This window comes from Pipistrellus kuhlii, unplaced genomic scaffold (genome assembly GCF_014108245.1).
Source record: "Pipistrellus kuhlii isolate mPipKuh1 unplaced genomic scaffold, mPipKuh1.p scaffold_m20_p_1, whole genome shotgun sequence".
Classification (NCBI taxonomy): domain Eukaryota; kingdom Metazoa; phylum Chordata; class Mammalia; order Chiroptera; family Vespertilionidae; genus Pipistrellus; species Pipistrellus kuhlii.
In genome coordinates, this window is record NW_023425404.1 from 40,118,780 (window position 1) to 40,141,434 (window position 22,655).

The following is a 22,655-nucleotide window of genomic DNA, read 5'->3' on the forward strand; positions in this document are numbered from 1 at the left end:
TTTTAGGCCCTGGAGCAGCTGCAAAATTAGAAAAACGGACGACCAAGGAAATACACTTTGCAAGGCAGGGTTGGCTTTTCGTCAGTGGTGAGTGGGCAGGTACTTCCCCAGGGACGGAAAAGGGTAACGCTGGTGCAGATTTGAGAACTAACTCTTGGCCAAGTTAACAAAGTATATTTAATTCACTCTCCGCCAAGGAGTTAATAGAATAATCTTAAAATTCCGTTGCAGAATACTCGCATGTCAATAATGTAACAAAAAGGCAGCATCTGTCCACTAAATTAACATAACTTTTTCCACTAAATATGCTTTGGGCACAGTTGATCAGCAACCACCCTCAGAAGCAAAAACTAAAGTATAAAAACATAATCATAGTTCTCCTTAAGAAAAACCACAGGGACAGTCAAAAGCAGGCACAGAAAATCTCAGAGCAATAGCAGATTTCCTAGAAGTCCTCCCACATCATCCTCGGAGAGAATTCAGCAGGAGCCACAACCAGCCCCACACCCCGTTACAGGGGAATCTGTGCTCCACTTACTTTCACTCGTCAGATGCTGCACAGATGCGCCCACAGGCAGGGCACTGTGCTAAGCTCCAGAGACAAGAGCACATGCTGTCCACCTGCCAGATGGGTTGTTTCTTTGTTTTTGTTGTTGGGTTTTTTTTTGTTTTTTGGTGTGTGTTTTTTTTGTTTTGTTTGTTTGTTGTTGTTTGTGTGTGTGTGTGTGTGTGTGTGTGTGTGTTTTATGTGACCTTTTTTGTTGTTGTTGTTTATTTTTTAATGTGAAGCCCCGCTTAAAAGTCAGGAGATCTCACATCAACATCCAGCTATCCAGCTTCTCTTTAAAAATTGCGAGATCTAGCAACATGGGCCCCACATTCTTTCACTGGCAACTCTGAACTGTAAGAGAGAAGTGACTGACTCCACAGCAAAGGACACACTTTCCAGCCTACCACAGTCCCCACGGTGCCCTACTGTCACCCCAACAGCAATCCCAGAGCTTCACTCATTTATGTCCCTCTCTGGATGCTGAAGCACTTGAATTTGCCACTTCTAATCTAAGGGGGGGGAAGTGGATAAAAAATGGCCCCTGTGCCCTGGCTGGTGTTCTCAGCGGCTAGAGTACTGTCCCTTGCACTGCAGAGTCACAGGTTCGATTCCCAGTCAAGGGCACGAACCTGGGTTGTTGGGGTGAGTATGGGAGGCAATCAGTCAATGAGTCTCTCTCACATTGATGTTTCACTCTCTCTCTCTTTCTCTCTCTCCCTTCCCTTTCTTCCCTTCTACTCTCTCTAAAAATCAATGGGAAAAATAGAGTATACTCAAGTGAGGATTTAATAAATAAATTTTAAAAGGCCCCTGTGCTTAAGAAACTAAGAGTCTCACAGAGGCAGCAGACAAGATGATAAATTACAACATGGTATGATACAAACTAATAATTCATGGTAAAGGAATAGCCAGGACGCAACAGAAATCCTGAGGAAGGTGTACCTGACTGCACCTTCAGAGAAGAGAGGACATTTGGGGAGGGTCTGGAAGGATGAGTAGAGGTTGCTCAAGTTGAAACGTGGAAGGTGAGAGGACAAAAGAATATGGAACTTTCTGGAGACGGGGTTAAGAAGAGAAGGGACTTCTATTGCCTACCATGCTCACAAGGTTGAACTAAAGGCTGGGGCCATGGGAGCCAGAGCAGTGTAAAGCAGAGGCTGAACATAACCGGATTTGTTTCTTTAGGGAAGGACGCTGGCAGCAGTGCAGAATATGACTTGGGGCAAAGAACCTTGCTGGCACGCAACCCACTGGATGCTAAGGGGAACCCCTTTGGGTTCATTTCCTGCTGCTCTGAAACCCTACATCCTCTGCCAACGGCACATACCTTGGCTAACTCGCCTGTTGTTTATCTCACAGACTGATGCAGGTCAGTTCAGTTACCCCTCTTTAACTGGCATAATTCAAGTGCAGTGAACACTGTGACCTTCAGAAAGGTCAAAATGTGATAGCCTGAGTCTCTACAGATTATCTCAGCTCCATACAAAAAAAGACACCCTCTTTCACCTGCCATGTTTCCCTGTTGAAACTGCTGACCTTATTGCAGTTTATAATGTCTGGGAGAGACCCAGGTGTGGTGCCAGTTTAATTTTCCTCACAGTGAAATCCCTGCCTCAATGCCAGCTCCCGGCCCTGTGATGAACACACCTTGATAACTCAAGCTTTGATGCAATGTCTGAAGATGACACAGACATGATAGGCGCAAAGGAGAGTCACTTGATTCAGTAGCCTGTGTGCGTGTCCCCCGGGAAGCAGCACATGAAGGCCGCTGGCAAGGAGGCCAGGATTGGCACATAAGCAAAATGAGGTGGAAAAAATAAACTCCACCTCAAAGCAATGAAAACTCCATCAGTTTTGCTTTTCTCCCTCAAACTGAACCGTATCTCCAATGAATCTAAGACAGGCAAATCAAACAAGAGGCTGCTTTTCTGGTAACTGCCTGTTATAATAACCTCCAACAGACTCTTTCCCAGACTTTTTTTTTTTTTTTAATATATTTTATTGATTTTGTACAGAGAGGAAGGGAGAGAGATAGAGAGTTAGAAACATCGATGAGAGAGAGTCATCGATCAGCTGCCTCTTGCACACCCCCTACTGGGGATATGCCCGCAACCAAGGTACACGCCCTTGACCGGAATCGAACCAGGGACCCTTCAGTCCCCAAGCCAACACTCTATCCATTGAGCCAAACCGGTCTCAGCTCTTTCCCAGACTCTTATTGTTATAACAAACAAACCCATCTTTCACTTCTTGTCATTAGCGATTACCCTGCCATAACTGAACATCAGTGAGTCACTATGGGGCTTACTGAGGGAGGGCCGACCAGCTCTGAGCTGTCACTGTGACCATCACACAATGCACACACCGTATGGGGAGTTCTTTCTTCATCATCTCTGACCTATGCATTGCAGGGACTCTAAACGAAGCCATACTCAGTAATTCCCCTCATTCCCTAAAGATGGCATGTTATTTCAGAGCATTTTCCCCTTCAAAACTTTGCTTTTTCTCTTCTTCAACAGCCAACATGAGGCCCCCACCAGCAGACTTCAACATAATTTAGGAATATCTATTTATAGGAGCCAAGAATTCAATTAGGAGAAAAATTATCTCGCCAGGGTTCTGGGCAATTCAGTCAATTAACCCTCTCACAACTGTGCTGAGAAAAGAACCGAGCGTCTAACAAAAAGCTTCCCAGCCAGAGGCACAGGCGAGGGCAGGGTGAGGGATTCCAGAAACCTGGGTGTTTCCTGCCATGTTGTGCCATTCACAAAACCACCCTCCAGGCACAGCGAGAGGGTGCAGATCTCTGCTCTGCAGGGGGCTCCAGAACTGTACCACACAAGTCTCACCGAGTGCAACAGTGCTGAAACAATGACCTCAAAAACGTTTAAGTTTATAGCCTTAACGTAGTCAACAGCAGCACTGCTGACCTTACTCTGGGAGTAAGCTCTATTTCCAGGATGAAAGTTCACTCTGTAACAAATAGGAAGCAAGACCCTTGGCATTGGGCTGGGAGACCTTGTGCCCTGTTATCTGTTCCCAAGCCACCTTTTCCTGCCCATCCCGACACCCACTGCGGCTGACCCGCCAGCGGGGCGGCCTCACCTGGGTGGCCTCCTCCACGCTCTCCCTCAGGGCCTGCAACTCGGCGTCGTACTGCTCCTTCAGCTTCTCCATCTCCTGGTCGTGACTGGAAACCTCTTCTTTCAGGGCTCCCTTCAGGGCGGTGAGCTCCCGCTCCCGCTTCCTCAGGAGGTCCTCCTGCTCCTCTTTGGCGATGAGCAGGTCTTGAAGGTCCTGCTTTGCCTGTAAGAGCTCCTGAAGAGAGGAAATGTGGACAGGAGGTGAGGATGAGCCACTATGTCCAGCTTCTCTCCTCCAGCTCAGCCACTCAGAGGAGCGGCCACCATCCCACTGTCCCTCCCCACGCCCCTTCCTCACACCGCACATGACTGGCTCTCCTCCCCACTTCCTTCCACTCCTCAGAGGCCATCATTCCCCCTGATTTGATGAAAGCCCAGCTTTCTTGAGATTTGAGGCACAGAGGGAAACGGACTTCATTGTCATTGCTTGGAGGGAACATGTCTTACTTTTCCACCTCACTTCATGTCTGGGCCATGGTCCGTGGCCCTTGCTAATGGCTTGCTGCCCTCACGGACTTCACACCCCACTGGAACCCTTAACCCACGATCCCAGTCCTGCCCCAGTCTCCTTCCCCCTGAGCAGGGCAAAGGACTCACGTTGCTCTAAGCTGCTCAGGGTTCCTTCAGGAGTCACCAAACTGGGACAACAAGTTCCACTACAAATCGCATTACCGACACCCCAGTGTGTCCTGCCAAAAGCTCAGCAGCCATTCCTTCTGCATTGCCATCTTCACCCCAGACCTGCTCAGCTCTCCTCGAGCTCAGAACCCACCCCCTCCTGCAGGCTACCTTCCTTCAGCCACAGCGGGGCTTCGGCATGACCACCTCACCTTCCACTCGCCCCAGTTCTTGAACTTCAAGCTTCTCCCCAACACAAAGCCCTTCACAGTGAGCTGGCCCTTGCTAGCCGGCTCCAAGTCCTTACTCTATCAGCTGTCCCTCCCCACCCCCACCATCATTTTGTTCCTTTCTGTTTCTGGGCATCTAGGTCCTTTCCCTCAGGGCACAAGAATCTTCTGAGTCAAGGGCAAAGAAAGGAAAACAAAAATGTAAAAGTTTTTTACACCAAATATTTTTTTTCTTCTTTTAATTTTAGAAAGAGAATGGAGAGGGAGAGGAAGGGAAGAGAGGGTGAAGGAGGGGGAGAGGAGGAGGAGTTGGAGGGGGAGCATGAGCAGAGGGGAAGGAGAGAGAGAGAGAGAGAGAGAGAGAGAGAGAGAGAGAGAGAGAGAGAGAGAGAGAGAAACATCCATGAGAGAGTGAAACCGATCAGTTGCCTTCTGCATGCACCCTGACAAAGACTGAACCAGCAACCTGGGCATGTGTCCTGATGGGGAATTGAACCATGACCTCTCAGGGTATGGGACACCACTTCAACCAACTGAGCCACACCAGCCAGGGCTACCACCAAACTTTTTAAAAGTATAATTTCTGTTCACTGCCTCTACTTCTTGACCACCTGCTACTGATCACTCCTTAATCTCTTGCTATGGCTTTTTTATGGCTTTTGTTCCTACTCTACTCAGACTGCCCCACAAGGTCCTAGGGACCTCTTCATCACCACATCCAATGGCCCCCTCTCAGTCCTCACTTTTCTTGTCCTTCTTTGATCCTCCACACCTGTCTCCTTAAAATTTCGCATGCCTTGCAATTCAAAGACACTGTACTCTCCTGTTTTCTTCCCTCGGGTCATTTTTTCTGTGACAATCTTTTCTGGCTATTCTCTCCCTCTTCCCCAAAGCTAAGATGATCCCCAAGAATGCATTTTTTTTCTTTTTCTTTTTCTTTTTCTTCTTTCTTTTTGGCAAGTTCATCTACTTTTCTCCAACTATTAAGTCTATGTAAATACCTCCCAAAGCTTTACCTCCAATTCTTAATCTAAATTCAGATCTGTACTTTTATTAACCTGCTAGATTATCCCAAGGGCACCTGAGATTCAATAGGTTTGTGTTTTTTTATCATATTCCTTCCTTTCCATTTCCTTTGCTCATTATTCTTATGAAGGCACCACCTGCTTAGAAGCTTGGAGCAACCTGACCAACCTCATCCTTGTCCCTCATAAATAGTTCTGTAATATCTTTGATCCTTCCCCTCACCTCCCTGATTTAGACTCTCATTGCCTCCTACCCAGGTGGTTTGCAATAGCCACCCAACTGCTCCCCACATCCAGTCTCTCACCTGTGGCCTCCATGACATTAGCCACAAGGCTTCCTCTTTGTGAAATGCCCCTCTCAGTCCCACCTCCCTCTGCCTTTCAGAAAAATCTCTGAAGACTCATACAATATTGACCTCCTCCAAGAAGTCTTCCTGCAGTGCCCTCCCTGAATATCCATCTCACTTTGGCTGTACTTACCACAGCACTTAACACTTTTACTTTGCGGTCCACATATTTATTTTCTTATCTCCTCTTAGACATTCAGCAACTGATTTACTATATCTTAGATACATGGATCAATGATATCAAGAATGTGTTTGTTCTGGATATTTAAAAACAAAACAAAACAAAAAAACATATACAGTACAGCCGGAGTCTAGAGATACCAGAATGGTTGGTACTGGGGACCTGAGACTTCAGAGAAAAGCTACTTTCCATTCAAGAAGTGTCACTGATGAGGAGGAAAAATACTGCCGATGGAATCTCTTTCCTTTTCTTTAGGACATGTATATCCATTGAACCAAGGGAACCTCTGCCAAGGGGAACCCCTTTGCGTTTGCTTCCTGCTGCTCTGAAACCCTACATCCTCTGCCAACGGCGCACACCTTGGCTAACTCGCCAAGTCTCAGGGTAGAGCTGCATTGCACAGAGCAAGATGTAGCCCTTCAGGAATCTAGCTATAGGCACTGATAAGCTCAGATGAAACATCAAGAGATTCATCCAGAGCTAAGGTAACACTGGCTCTTCCAAAGCACCCAACACAGAGCAGAAGCAAATCTTATGAAAATATAAGCCGTCCTGGTCCTGACATTTATCAAAGGGCAAGTCCTGCTGCTGCCATTGTCCACCCCCCCTCAGGGAGCAGCAGAGACCCCGTCATCACTGTTGCTGTTGGCTCCGGTCTTCCTGGAGCCTTCCGCCAGCCTCTGCACCCTAGCTCCTGTGAATCTAACCCCTGTTTCCTGCTCTCACTCTCACACGTTTCTCAATTGTTTTCGAGATAAGGCAGTTCCTCTTCCCACACTTATCTTTTCCAGGATGTATCTGTGTTTTTGAGTTGCCTTTTGTGCCCTGCCGCCAATGCACGCCAAGAACCTGGCTTCATGGTCTACGCTGCTATTTGCACCTGGTTGCTGCTGAAGTGGACTGTGCTGCACGAAGCCAGTCAGATTACACCTCACCAAGACACTTAGAGCACTTGACGTTTTCCAGGGCAGAGACCAAAGAGCACAGGAGATTCCAAAAACATCACTTCATCGCTTCAGTGGCTTGACTGACAATTCTACCAAGCCAAAGAATGGAGAGATAAGATGTAAACTTCAAAACATAAATCAATACCCATTACAACTGAATATGCCTCTCTACGGACTCCAACCAAAGAAAACAAGGGAAGACAGTGGCCACTCAGAATCAGTGCATTCTAAACCTAGGTCAGGTGTACACAGCAAAGCAGCCAGGAGATGAAAACCAGACATAGATATGTGTGTGTGCAAGTGCAGTAGGCTGTGAAAGTTGGCTGTGTGCAGTACTTATTTCATAACTAGAGGCCCAGTGCACAAAATTCATGCACTTGGGGGAGAGGGCCTAAGCCAGTAGTCGGACACGCTTAGCGCTGCTGCGGAGGTGGGAGAGGCTGGCTTCTAACTGAGCGGCGTTCCCCCCCGTGGGAGCGCACTGACCACCTTTGTTGAGTGCCTGCCCCCTGGCCATCAGTGTACGTCATAGTGACCAGTTATTCCACCATTCAGTTGATTTGCATATTAGCCTTTTATTATATAGGATAAGACTTGTGCTAAACATTTCCAAACTAAAGCAAAGAAACATGCACTTCCAAAAAGACAAGAAGGAATGAAAATTGAGACAAAAAGGAAGTTTGCTCTGGGACTGGCTGTCCTGACCACAGGTGCACGAAAACACACATACCAGAATGCCCAATGCAGCAACTTACTTGCCCTCGGCAGGCTCTATCTCACACACCACATTCATAGGGATCCCATGTCAAAATGAGAGAAGTACTGACCTATATTAAAAAAAAAAAAAAAAAACCTCTTCTACATAAAAGCTTCTCAAAGGTTCTATAAGATCCCTATCTCTGGCCCATGTTCAATTAAAGGGTGAGTAAATGGTTTTCTATCAAGACTGTAGCTGACAGAAAATTATGCAATTTTTTCCAGAACGATAGGCCTATAAAATGTAACAGGGTTAGTGAGAAACATGAATTTTTTTCAGTTGTTTTATTAAAATTCCTATAATGTTCAGTAATATTTCTGAGAACAGTCTATCCCCAGATCAATACAATTTCATAACCAGCACATTTTACTGGTACGTAAAGGATTGCGTGTTGGCAAAGGCCGGGAATGAAACACGCGGCTGCTGGAGGGAGGCCCAGCTGTCAGCACCGCCGGCTCCCATCAAAGATGATGGTCAGTAATTAGAAAATTCCACTGCCCTGGCACTCGGAAAGATGGCGCATGTGTACCCATTTCCCCCAGAATGGAGGAAAACACATTTTTTGGACAAAGAAGTGGCTGAAAATTTGTTCTATGATCATTGTTTTGTAACTTGAGTTAAAAACAAAATTTCAAAACTATCAGTAGTTTAAGAATAAAAAAGTAAAAAAAAAAAAAAAGTCATCCTATTGTTGGCCCACTGTAAGGCTTATCCAGAGAAAACAGGATTATTTTCCTCTCTTTCTTTCTTCCTTTTAAAAAAAACTAATAGCTACTGTATTCTTCCTTAATGTTATTTCACTGGTTCCACATCGAGACCCAGTGTTACTGAACAAAATGGAAAGCCGTATTAGAAGAGATTTCATGCAAGTTCTTGGTGCACTGGGCATCTCAGGAAATACAAGGCCCTCGGCCTCGTTCAAACACCCAATACCACAATGTGTTTCATGTTCATGGTGCTTAAGAGTCTGTTCTAAGCCAAATGCCATGGGAAACTTGGCCCCGACTGTAATCTGTTGTCAGATTCCCCAGGCCACTTCTGATTAAGAGATGAAGAAGATACTGAAAGTGACAAGGAGATGGGGTCTATTTTGTGATCATTCTTTTAAAATGTCACTGGCAAGTCCAAGGAAACTCATTTAAAACAGTGAGGATGGTTTTCCAGGGGAAAGAGCCCCCCTTTGGCGTTCAGAAGCCAACTGTGCCCTCACTAATTGTGCAGAAGGGCTGCCGTGGAGGATATATCTCCCATCACAGGAAAGACGCAACCAGAAAGCCAGCGACGTCAGGAACATTTTTAAGAGATGTGCTGTTTCCCTTTCCTGTTCTCTCATTGTCGGCCCTTCCTGAAAACACGTCACCCACACTGAGGCGCATGGCCTCCCCCTAGTTACCACTGCAGACTCACAGGTAAGCTATTTAGTTAATTCAATCATATTCCTTGATAAAGAGGCAAGGAAGCAGATGGCTTATTTCAAAAAGATTCCTTTTTTTAAATGGTAACATTTTTAAAAATGTTTTTATTGATATTAGAGAGGAAGGGAGAGGGGGAGAGAGATAGAAACATCAATGATGAGAATCATTGATTGGCTGCCTCCTGCACACCCCATACTGGGATCGAGCCCACAACCCGGGCATATGCCCTGACCGGGAATTGAACCTTCATCGATCAACATTCAACCACTGAACCACGCTGGCGAGGCTAAAATGGTAACATTTTAAAAATAATTCTGATACTGAAAACACTTTATTCATTTGCTCTGTTGCTTGGCATGAAATGGGGGGAGATGCAAAAATGAAATGGTATTGACTTAGCTGTCTAAGAGAAAGAGATAGATACAAAAATAGGACAAGGTCAAATGTGCTAAAATAAAGAATTTAAAAGGATAGAGGGTATTATAAAAAAGGGAAAATAACAATTATAGGTTTCAGTTACTAGGAAAATTCAGCAACTTAAGGGACTTCCCTATAGCTAAGATAACATCTTTCCCTTTTCAAATCAGTCAAGGGTCCACACAAGGAATCATGAAATAAGGCAAAGTCTTGCCCTCTATTTAAATTTGTTTTCGAAGCTACATTTTTATTGAAAGCCAGAAACTGTACAATGACATCATTTCTGGGAAATTATCCTTAGGATATTTTTTCAAAAAGTATAAGGATACATGTAAAAAAAATGTTCACCATATTTTCTCATAATTAAAAAAAAAAAAGAAATAATACAAGCATAGGAGAATAATTAAATACATTGTGGTTATCTCCTTAAAAATGAAATATAAAGACTATAAGGTATAACAAGGGAAAATGTTTCTGACATTGACCTTTAAGAGCAGATACCAAAACAGTAGGGGCACTAAAACTGTCCCCACAGTGTAGGCAGATGGATAAAACCCACCAACGGGTAGGGAGGCACACAGAAAACGTAGAAATAAAAATCGTCGTTAAGATGTTAGGAAAATAAGTGTTTTTACACCAACCCACCCACCCCCACTTTAAAATTTCATTTTGTGCTTTTAATAATATTTCAGTGATAAATTCACAAGTTCTCAAAGCTGCATGCTAATACCCTTGTCTTTGTAACTCGGAGCCCTGAGAAAAAGGGCCATGATTAGCCGTATAATACCATGAATATGGTGATTTTTTAAGAAAACCTTGGATAGAAAGAGAAATACCAGGTGATAGGAAAGAAGACTAACACCTTCTCAGGAGAAAAGGTGTAAACAGAGAGAGAGAGAGATGGTCGTGTGTGGAGAAGGGAAATGACTCCCAGCTGTAACCACGTGAAAAACGCATTCATGAGAACCCTGTGCGGTGTGGTCAGGGTGCTCAGCGCTGCCAAGTCCTGGGGAAGAGGGAGGCTTACTTCTAAAGGGCAGGACCTAAAATCCTTCCGGGGAATTACTTCAAAACCAAACAAGGAAGAGGGAGAAAACAATTGACAGAGGAGACTTAAGAAACTTAAAGAGCCAGCAGCTTTTCAACCCTAAGAAACAGTCAAAGAAAGACTCAGCCCTCAGGGGGAAAGCAATAGAAAATAAAAACTCAGTACCAACAAGGCAACTTTCTAATTTCTTTTTTTTTTTTTTTTTTTTTTTGCTTTGTTCTAAATTGTGTTGTTTGGTTTTTTTTTTAACTGTTCCTACAAAACAAAGATTATTATGGAAATAAATTTCAAAACTATGCCAAAAATGTAGATGATTATGTTATAGCAAGTATCAAAATACCTAAATGGCACTTGTACATGTTTGTGACTCTCAATTAGATTCATTTCCCCCCCAAAAAAAGGTAGATGTAGATGTTTAAAACCTATTCTTGCTCTCTAATTACTTTTATGTGTTTCTACACCTCAACAAGATGGTAATCCAATTCAGGGGGGAAAATAATAATTGTCTTTGTAAAATCTCATAATAATTAACAAATACTAGGCAGTTGATTTTATCCACTTGCTCACTGATTGGTAAGAGCTAAATATTTAAAAAGGGGGCAGAGGCCAGATGGGCAGCCTCTGTCCCAGCAAACAGATTCATTCATTTGCTCATTCATCCATCCACTTTCTAACTCATAATTGATCCATCCAACCAACCCCCAAATATTTATTGATTGCTGTATGTCCCAAGCACTGGGATAAAATGCTGAGCCAGCCATCACCAACCCTGCCCTCCCGGAGCTTACAGTCTTGTGGGGCCTTAAACAAAAACTTAACCTGCATTGTATGGGCATTAATATATTTTCAATGCTTCCCATTAAATAGCATTACTTACAACGTATGTTTGCCCAAAGTTTAATCTAAATCTATTAGTGTAGAGATCTAAATACTGATTTGCTAGAATACAGGGGACACTGGGACACCATAATGGACACCATAAGGAAATAATCACACAAATCAGAGGGGCATCGGACTAATCTCATCAGAAGATGGATGGGATGGGAGGAGAAAAGCAGGCCATAGGGAATGAGGGGGCAGGGTGCTATCCTGGATAAATGAAAACAGTGAAAGCAAGGCGGGATTCTTGATTGGGTCCTGGCTGGGAGGTGGGGGGATTACAACCATAAAATATACCTGGAGGACAAGTGGAAAATTTTGAATGAGGGCCCAGGTATTAGAATTCTTGTTATGTTATATATACATTATAGGAATTACTAAATTTTTTAGGTGTTATAATAGTACTGTGGTTGTAAGAAAATTCCATCATTTTCAAAGATGTATGCTTGAGAATTTAGGCATGAGGCACTGTGTTATCTATAATTTGCTTTGAAATAGTTCAGCAAAGATGGGTAACTGGATGTATGGAAAAAAAAATAGAAGAATGAATGGATAGACAGATGAATAAGTGGAGTTAATATCACAAAGTATTGGCAACTGTTGGATCTGGGTTGGAGCTCTGTGGAAGTTACTGCAGTACTCTGTCTACTTTCCTGTAGGCTGGAAGTTTTCCTAAGGCGATGTTTAAAAATTATTACATATGATGCTCTGACAGAATCTCACCACAGGCACAGGTGTAGTAAACACACAAAACAGAGTACGGCTCAGGATGGTACTCAGTCCCCATCTCACCCTCTTCAGGCAGATGGGGCCTCTCTTGTCACCTGACCCCACAGGCCCCTTACCTCAATCAGAGCCCCCTTCTCCCTGTCCTCGGATCGTTTGGCGCTGTCCAGTTCGTCATGCATTTCCGAGAGCTGGTCTTGGAGATCCCTGATCTCTGTCTGGTGCTGTTCCCGTTCCATCTTTACCTGAAACAGCCTGACAGAAAGGAGTCCCTCAGTCAGACCTCGGGCTCTGCTGACATTCATCCCATCTGACTGCAGCCCTCCAGAGGGTCAAGCAGAGTCATCGAAAGCCCCAAGCAGCCTCCCACTCTACCTCCTCCCCGGCCCCCAGGACTGTAGACCAGAAGAGTCCACAAATTATGACCTAGGGGCCAATCTGGCCCACTGCCCATTTTTGTAAATAAAGTTTTATTGGCATACAGCCATGCTCATTCTTTTATGTATTGCTTACAGCCATTTGCACAATACAATGGCAGAATTGAGTGGTTCCAACAAAGACCATATGGCCCATAAACTATAAAGTATTTACTATTTGACAAAAGTTTGCCAACCTCTGCTCTAAATCAAATTCACAACGTTTCTACCTTGTTATTCTGTAAAGTCTTTACTATCCCCTAGACTTTCTGATTGTTTTCTTACCAACTTCTTTTCTAAAATTAACCTCTAAGAATGTTTTAAAAGCAACAACTACACCATCAAAATTGCCAAGGCAATTAAAGGCTTTTACTACATAATGTCTTATTTTTCTCAAATTTCCCTCCAGATTTCACTCCTGCTCTAACCTTCCCTTAAAGTTTCCATCACGTTCACAGGGCTTCTTAGCACTGCACCCTTTCCGACCTTAATTTCAGATCTCTTGTGCACAGATTTAAAAGCACGGCCACAATGACAGGGCCCTCGGGCTTGACTTTCCATCTCTGCAGACGCAACAGAAATATTAGCCCAGGGCACACAGTCCAGCACCACCCAGGATAGAATCCACAAACCGGGAGAAAATGGAGGTCTGGTGACGACATGCTCTTTGGAGACTGGGCCCAGGACCCTTGACATCTCAGTCCTTAGATATCACCACTCCGCGTTCCCTGCTTCTCACTTACCTACAGAGCCACCCTAAGGGCTGAACCTGTGCAAGACATCCTTTAAGGTGTACGAATAATTTTAAAGTTGTCAACCTATCTGCTCACCAGGGAGAAAAGGAAGAGGGAGCAGCCGCTGTAAATATTTGGAAGACCGGGTAGTACTAAACGGACAAAAAGGTTCTGGCCACATCAGACGAAGAGCCAGGAAGGACAGGCCGAGGCCCAGGACTTACTCCTCCAGGCTTTTCCGGAGCTCCCCCTCACTCTCTTCCAGCCGCCGCTGCAGCACCGAGTTCTCTTTCTCCTGGTGGTCGTGTTGGCTCTGGAGCTCTTCTAAGTTGGCTTTCATCCTCTCTCTCTCTTCTCTGATGTTCTGTTGATTCTAATAGGAATGCATGTGATCTTAGAGGACCTCTGCCATACGTTTATGTTACGCTGAAACTCTACCAGACATCCTCCTAAGCTCTGGTGGACTCCACGTCTTTTTACTTAACAGTATTAATTATTAGTGATATCATGATTTATTAATCAGACTATTTAATTAAGGCATCGTTGTGAGTAACTAGAAGCAATATTACATATTTAATGAATTTAATACTTTTAAAAGAGAAACAAACACAGCTCAACTTCATTGTACTATTTCAATTACTCAGTGCCAATATTTTTTTTTTTTTTGAGTGCCAATAGTTTATAAGCACTTAGTTTCCTATTGGCCTGACTGAAACCAACAGTGTTTCTTTTACTCTGTCAAAGCAAATAGTCTCTATATGCTTTGGGTTGTTTGTTGTTGTTGCTGTTGTCGTTTTTTAAGTTCTTTGGTCAGTTGGAGCCAAATATATAGAAATTTACTTCTGTGATGAGAGGAATGTTTCTTTTGGGGGGGGGAGGATATTGGCTTTCAATTCGCTTGGGCATCCAAGATACTTAAAATATTCTTTGCCAATCAAGAAGGAAATAAAAATAAATAAATAACTAAGGAAAAATCAGATACCTTGACTTCCAGTTGAAGCTGTCTCTGAAGTTCAGCCACTTCTGTGGTCAACTTGGTTTTCTGTTCCAACAGATCTTTGACTTCAGATGAAGAGTTAGAAGCCTACAGTTAATTGCAAAGACAAATGCATTGAAATGTTCAAGGTGATTTTTTATTTTAATTCTCTTTCCCTCAAAATATAATCAGAGCAATGATTCTAAAATCTTAAAGATTCCACTGAAACTGATTTGGCTCAGTGGTAGAGCGTCGGTCAGCGGACTGAAAGGTCCCATGTTCGATTCCAGTCAAGGGCATGTACCATGGTTGCGGGTACATCCCCGGTAGGGGGTGTGCAAGAGGCAGCTGGTCGATGTTTCTCTCTCATCGACATTTCTAGCTCTCTCTCTCCCTTCCTCTCTGTAAAAAATCAATAAAATATATTTTAAAAAATAAAATAAAATCTTAAAGATTCCAATGTAGATCCCTACAGGACTCAAGTAAACCTTCTGGGTGACGGGCATGCCCTGTATCTTGATCTGGGTGGTGCTTGCATTTGAACTATGCAGTTAAGATTTGTGCAATTAACTATAAGTTATACCCAATAAAATAATATAAGAAGATAAAAATAAGTTTTTGTGAAGATTCACCTATTGCATAAAGTAATACCCAAAGCCCATGTCATGTTCCCAAGATACTCTGTATAAAAATCTATTACAAACTTTACATTAGATTGGGAATTATTGCTCCATAACCAGCAATGATATTTTTATCCCTCACTCTGTATATGCCTGGATGCAAGCAGTAAATAACTATATGCTGGCTAAATTGGCTGTCTTCTTTTAGATGTCACATTTCCATAATGGAGAGAGACAGAATGAAGAGGGATCTGATTAAACAGAGTCTACTAGGAAGCATCCCTGACTGAGTATGAACACTAATGGATATCGTTCTTTTCTTCCATGGATGTAATAATAGGATGATGTTCTCAAAAGAATTTGGCTAAAAAGCTAGAGCAGAGTGGTTAGAAAACTACATGGCAGGGAAGGGGATAAAAGCAGGAATCAAAGCTGGAAAAGGTAGTGACTTGGCCCTCATGCATCTGAATCCAGGTGTGAGTTGTGCCTGATGAACCTGGATGAGGCATTTCCTCACTTTCCCCTGTGAAGTGAACCAGAGCCCCCAGCCAACAAAAACACAGGACTCCCAATTCTCTCAGACAAAATGAGAACAATCCATTTTAGGAGTCTGAACCTGATCCACGAGGAAACTTGCACACGCTCCTTCCCAAACAGAACGCCTGCCTGCTTTGCTGCCATTTCCCAATGTGGTCGCAGTCCACATTCCCTCACAGAAAATCACTTAAATGGCCTTTGCCAGAGAATAATCAGATTCAGAAAATAAGAGGGAGGTCGAGGGAGCAGGAAAACATGGGCAATTAAGCCGTCAGGGCACTGTGATCACAGCCAGAAGTCTAAGGGCCTCAGTTCACCTTCTCGCCACCTCGCACTTGATTCCCAGTGCTTCTTAACTGGTCTCCCCTCCTCTGATCTCACCTCTTTCAGAAAGCAACCACGGGAATGAATTCTTAGGAATATGGCACTATTCATTCCTGCTTAAAGCCCATCAGTGGTGGCCCATCACCTTCAGTCTGAAATGGAAACTTCTCATGCGATTTCTGAGGTCTTTCCTACCTGGTGCTTCATCCCCATGTGCTCTCTGCTCCAGCTACACATCCCCTCCATCCCCTCACCATAGCTAGTACACGCCTCTACATTTTGTATTTGCCTGTGCCATCCCCTCTACCTACCACGCCCTGCCTCCCCTTCTTTCAGAGAATTCTATAATCTTCTGACACACCATTAGTGTTCGTGACTCCAGAAAGGCTTCCCTGATACCCCTAGTCTGTGAACCACAATGACAATCTTAACATCAAGACCAAAGCATGTTTAAAATATAAAAAAATAAAAAAAAGACCAAAGGATCGAGTCCCCCATGTATATTCAGATAAATGAAAGCAAGAGTCAGAGTGATAATTTAGATGTAAGACTTTTAGCAAAAAAATCCTAAGCTAATTTTAAGAACTATGTAGCACTCTTGAAGCAAAGTGTATAATCTAAAAATTCCCCAGTGGGAACAGTTAATATATTTGTATTATAATAAATGTTATAAACAGGGGTGGGCAAAAGTGGTTTTATAGTTGTAAATATATAACAGTTTATTCTTATATTATTATTATTTGTTTTATACAAACAACTGTAAACTGACTTTTGCCTACCCCTGTGTGTATGTGTGTATGTTTATGTGTATGTATGTATGTATGTATGTACATATACATGTGTATATGTATGTGTGTATATATATACATACACACATACATACACATATGCATGCATATCTCTATTTGATGGAGAGCAGCAGTCATGGATTAGCTGAGTGCTAGGGGAACACTGAGCAGTAGAGAAAAGGGTAGTAGTTGATGCCTAAAAATGTCCATTTTTTCAACATTGAAAAGAAGCTATAGACAAACTTCCTGTTACCTGCCTCTGGGTATCCTCTCTTTCCTGCCTTTACAGAATTCCCCTGGGAGGAAAAAGTAAAGATGCACAAGCAAGAAATGGGTCCCAACACACGGTGGTGTAGGAAGGAGGAACAAGTGATCAGTAGTCTCCCTTAAATGCCACTTCCTTTCAAGATACACGGTGTATGCGACATACAGCAGATGTTCATCAATTATGAGACGAATCCTTTTTTAACAAAAGCAACTCCAAGTCCCAACTCGAATTCAGTACCATCCGTTAAACAGACAGTTTTTTAAAAGAGTGTGGCATCACTCCACCCCTTCCTTTCCCTTCCACCAATGCTGGTTGGCTTCACCTGTCTCTAAGTCCCTGGTTTTTTGTTCTTATTCTCTTATTTCTTACTCTCTGAAGTTCCAAAGTTTAGGGCCAAGCCAGTTCACATCAACCTTCCAAATCTGCCTATGAAATCTATCCATTAATTTGCTTAGTTCTTTCTATTCTTATTTCCTCTTTCTAAATTTGTTTCATCCTATTATTTTTTTTAATAAAATATCTTAAAAACCTTTCTGAAAAAGAGAGGCAGAGTATAAATTTATAACATGTAAAATCTCAGGAAACTTCCCATTCGGTGTCATAACCAATTGTACAGACTGAACAAACAGCAACTTGTCTGCCACAACCCATGTTAAGTGCCCTCTGCAAGATACAAAACTTCAGCTTACTTGGTGATTTCCTTGTGTACTCCCCGCTGCTCGAGACTTTAAAGTCTGGATTTTCTCAAAGACCAGGTTGACTTTCCTTTTAGTGGCATCATCATTATCGGTGCTTCTGGAAAAGAGGCAAAGGAAAAACCAGAGTGAGGAGCAACCACTGGTCCCAGAATATTTTATGGGCCCTGACACACAGACAACCCCTTTAAGAAGACAAATTGCAAGAGGCATATTTTTTTTTAATTTATTATTATTTTTTTTTTATTTTATTTTATTTTAACAAAACCAGTGTTGAAAGAGCAGGGTGGATGGTGTATTTTTTCATCAAATAAAATGTCCTATGTTACCACTCAATTTGAGACAGAGGTTCCAACTTTCAAACGTGAAAGAGACATAGCAACATTCTAAATAAGCTTGGAGAACACATCCAGTGAAAATGTAGTAATTTGCTGTTTGATTCAAACGAATTATATTCATTCCAACAGGGATTTCCCCTCGGTGTGGGTCTCACACACACATACATTTTTGCTTTTAAATGTTATGCTTTAGAATGATCTGCAGTGATCTGAACTTGGTTAGCCTATGTCTAAAAAAACAAATCCCCAAGCCCAGACTGTCAATACAGCAGCCCTCTGTCTAGACTTTGACAGGTAATGATTGGTTAAAGTCTTAATAACCTCAATCGCATCTTCTATCACACATACCTAACAATTGGGGGAGGGGGGGCAGGAAATAGTTTTTTAATAAGTTTTCTTAAATAGGTGCCTCCCATTAAAGTCTGTTTCAAATCATGAATCAAAAAAAATAAATAAGAAGAATTTAGAGAATTTTAAAAATCCAAGTTCTTCCACTTTAACCGTAACATGGGAAAACCCTTCTCAGAGAGGCACTAATACCCTGTTTCCCCGAAAATAAGACAGTGTCTTATATTAATTTTTTCTCCCAAAGTTGCACTAGGTCTTATTTTCAGGGGCTGTCTTATCTTTCCATGCGCTAGGTCTTATTTTCGGAGGATGTCTTATTTTCGGGGAAACACGGGTAACTAGTTCTCAGCTAGAAGAATAAAAGTATCTCTTTGGTTACTGTTGTTTTTTTATTTCCAAAAGAGCCCTTATCTTATAGTTTGAACCTGACCACTCTGTCAGGTCTACTATTACTGACAAATAATTGTAAGGCTCAACACAAAAAACACACAGTGTTTTGATACCAGTGAGTATTTGCCACGTGACTTCCAGTCATGTCAGACTGTAACGCTTTTTCTCTTTTTAATCACATCAGATGAGAGAACTGAAACAGGAACCTGGAATTCCTGACCTAGAATTCCAGCGCCCTCAGTATCTCAGTAAGGACTGAAACCAGATTATGCACACTCAACTTCCAAGATAAGTGTGTGGCAAGCACTGCTGTTAAGTGACTCATATGTGCTTTCAAAATGCTGGAAGCAAGGGCTCCTGGCCAATGTCAACTCTGGGGAGGGAAGGAGGTGTTTTTATTTGTAACTTCTAATAAGGGGTGATTGGAACTAAGGTTCAAGACTGGACAACAGACATCCTTCCTATCTTTTGTTTTTAACAACAAATTCAGTAGAGTCATTTTTTAAAATACATTCACTTTTAATTTTTAAAGTACATTATCATTCCCTGTACTCCTCTCACCTGCTCTTCACTCTCCCCCACCCAAGATTTAAATGCTGTTGTGAGAACTCCGGTCACTGGATCTTAACCCCCCCGTGGCTCACACAGGGCGGCGAGGGAGGGCAGAGCACAAGGTCTCAGAAAAGGAAGTGAAGAGCCCCCCAGAAATGACAATACTCTGCTCCTTTAAGGAAAAGCACTGACCCTTCCTTGAGGTAATTGTAGAGGATCTGCTTGGCCGTCTCCTCGTTGGTTTGCTGGGTGAGCTCCTGCTGGCCTTTTAACAGGTCCGGCGTGGCCTGGAACAGAGGGCGGTGTAAGATCGCTGGAGACTGGAGACGGTGTTTCCAGGCAGGAGGCGAAACCCGTCACAGGAGCTCCTCCCAAACACATCCCAAAAGTGACTCCTCGGGTAAGGATCCTCATTACAACGGGCGCTACCACGTGGTTAGTAGCTCTGTTACCTGGAGCAAGCTACTTCAGTCCTCACCTCCATTTTCTCACCTGGCAATTGAGGTTAATAGGACCGATCTTCACAGGGTTGGTGCCCATCCTCTAACATGTAACAAAAGGTGCCTGACACTTACTAACCTTATTATCCTTTTAATCATCAGCATTGATGTTTTTATTGGGTCTCGCAAAACACTAAATGTACCACTTAAATAAATTCATCTCGCCGAAGCCTGTTTGGCTCAGTGGTAGAGCGTTGGTCTGCGGACTGAAAGGTCCCTGGTTGGATTCCGGACAAGGGCATGTACATTGGTTGCGGGCACATCCCCGGTAGAGGGTGTCCAAGAGGCAGCTGGTTGATGTTTCTCTCTATCTCTCTCCCTTCCTCTCTGTAAAAAAATCAATAAAATATATATATTTTTTAAAAATCCATCTCTAGGGTTAAGCTTAAATTAGGATTAACCTACTTTCTCAGGCCAGACATTAGCCATCACTCGAGTTCATGAGGGTCATTAACACATCTACACAAACCTGAGCCCCGAACCTCAGTGTGGAAACACATTCCGCATGCTCCCCGATGGCACATCTATACAAAAAGTAAAGTCGGGCCTCTCTAGGGTGCTTGACAAATTACTTTTATAAACTAGACCCTGTGGAAATCTAACTGTACTTGGATTAATTTAGAAAGCCATACCATCAGCAGTAGGACATATATTTAGGAAAAACTTTTTTAAAAATCCATGTGTGCCATGGCCCGTGTGGCTCAGTTGACTGCACTCAAAGGTTGCCTGTCCGATTTCCAGATAGAGCACGTGGCCAGGTTTCCTGTCACATCGATGTTTCTCTCTCTCTCCCTCTCCCTTTCTCTCTCTAAAAAAATCAATAGAAAATCTTCAAAAACAAAACAAACAAACAAACAAAAAAACTATGTGCAATCAGATGCAGGTATATATTGCTATAACCTCCCATAGCATGAGACTGAGACTGCAGGAATTAGGAAGGGGGGGGGGGGGGGGAGACACCCCAGTATTACCTGGGTATTTGAGGCGGAAGCAAATGTCTTCACAGAAACCTTCTTGGCACCTGAGTCAGGCGAAGCCGCCCGCCCGCGGTTCTGTAACATCAGCGTGGCCGTGGCCGTTTTGATCTCCTCCTCCTTTTTCTGTGCCGGGAGGGAGGATGCACGCGTTGCTGTTGCACTTTCCTGACCACCGCCTTTGCTTTCCAGAGCTCTCCCCTCTCCGCTGTGCTGGGACGGCCTGGGGAGGGCCCCCTGCGGCTGGGCGGGGGCTGGGTGGTGCCCTGCACCCTGCTTCCCGCGGTGCCCGGGGGCCTGCGGCCGCTGCGGGCACACCTGCGAGGGCCGCAGGAGGTGCTCGCTGGACTTGCCCAGGTTCCTGCTGAACTCGGACAGGTACTCGGAGCTCCCCTGCAGGCCGAAGGGGAAGGCGCTGTCCACGCTGCGGGACCGCTTCCTGTCCTCCGGGTGGATCCTGCTGCGCCTCCCGGGCCGCCCCCTCCTCTGCAGCCCGGGCCTCTGGTCAAACTTCTCGATCAGCTGGTCCACGCAGGGCATCGATCCTGTGTCGATATCCCGCCCCGTGCCTGGCAAGAAGGGGATGTACCTCCGGTTTTCGTGGCGGTTCACGTGGTCGGCGTGCAGCGCACCCTCCTGGTCGTCCAGCAGGAAGCGGTACAGGGAGCTGGCCGAGGTGGGCGTCGTGGAGGCGGAGGAGGAGGACCGCCGGGAGGAGCGGGCTCCCTCCAGGACGGCACCTGCAGAATCTTGGCGCCGGAAGGGGAGCACGTCGGGCCTGGTTTTCTTGGCTTCGGAGGAGGCATGGGGGTGCGGGCCCAAGGCAGGGAGGGGCCTCCCGCCCGGCAAGGGGGCCTCCTCCGCCTCCGAAGGCCCCTGCTTGGCGCAGCTCTGCACGTTCACGCACACCGAGGTCTGCTTCTTGGGGTCCTCGATGACCACCGAGCTGCACACGCGGATGGCCGTCACGTTGGGCTTGGCCAGCTCGTCCAGAGGAGGAGGGCTGGCAGGCTGGGAGCGGCTGGATTTGGAGCAGTAAGTCCAGCCCTTCTTGCCGTTGGGTCCTTCTTCGGGGAGGGTTTTTAGCCATTGACCCTGAGGCGGCTGGTGATGATGGTGCAAGTTCAGTTCATGCTTCTCAGGGTCGTAGGGCTGCAACAGCTCCGGGTGCCTCTGGAAGTTCAGCACCTGGGACGGCTTCCCGGGCCCCTCTTTGCCTTCCAGAGCCCCATGCCTGCCCTCAAAGAGAGAGGGTGGTTGCTTCGGGGGTCTCCCTGAGCTGGGCGGGGCATACGGGTTTTCTGGAAACGGCAGGTCCTCGGCACTGTCCTCCTCTAGCCCGGCCCCGTTGCTGGGATGCACAGGCAGGTCGTTTACCCCGGGAGGTGGAAAGGATGGCCCGTTCTCTGGAAAAGGTGTGCCCGGCAGGCAGCGCTCTGTGTTGTTCAGGACGATGTAGGGGTGGCCATCAATGCCCTGCACCCGGATACTGACCCCGTAGGAGCCTGCCTTAGGGTGCTGGGCATTCCTCAGCTTTTTGGTCTCATCGCTGGCGAGGCGCAGGTGGACACCGTATTCCTGCTGCACGTGTTGGTATTCACCAAAGTACAGCTCCATGGCTCACTGCTCCCGCTAACCAGGGAGAGACGGGGTAAAAGAGGACATTATGTTAGAATGAATGGCGATTATGTGGGGAAGCTTCAAAGTTCAAAGAAAACAGAACGCCTTAAACAGCAAGGAAACTTTCAGAGCCAAATGCTTGCCCAAGCAGGACTTTCTGGAGGCCCCTGGGCTCACGTGACCATGGGGTTTGTCAACACCGGCCTTAAGTCCTGGCCTCCGGGCAGATGACTTGGTGCAATGATCTGAAGCCTTTGGCATAGCTTCATGATTCTGTTTCTAGATGACCGGC

General features: G+C 44.8%; 1 protein-coding gene across 3 annotated transcripts in view; it reads right to left on the minus strand.

Moving 5' to 3' along the window:
- The window catches only part of CGNL1 (cingulin like 1), a 93,224-nt gene extending 70,849 nt beyond the window's left edge, over positions 1–22,375 (minus strand). For all 3 annotated transcript variants that reach the window (XM_036440823.2, XM_036440813.2, XM_045582217.1), the window contains exons 1-7: positions 20,741–22,375; positions 19,462–19,556; positions 17,636–17,741; positions 14,416–14,517; positions 13,658–13,806; positions 12,403–12,538; positions 3,656–3,868 (exon numbers count right to left, since the gene is read on the minus strand). In XM_036440823.2, coding sequence (XP_036296716.1) covers positions 3,656–3,868; positions 12,403–12,538; positions 13,658–13,806; positions 14,416–14,517; positions 17,636–17,741; positions 19,462–19,556; positions 20,741–22,360 — 2,421 coding nt within the window. In that variant the 5' untranslated portion in view covers positions 22,361–22,375. The remainder of the gene's footprint in view (positions 1–3,655; positions 3,869–12,402; positions 12,539–13,657; positions 13,807–14,415; positions 14,518–17,635; positions 17,742–19,461; positions 19,557–20,740) is intronic.
- Between the last annotated feature and the right edge of the window lie 280 nt (positions 22,376–22,655).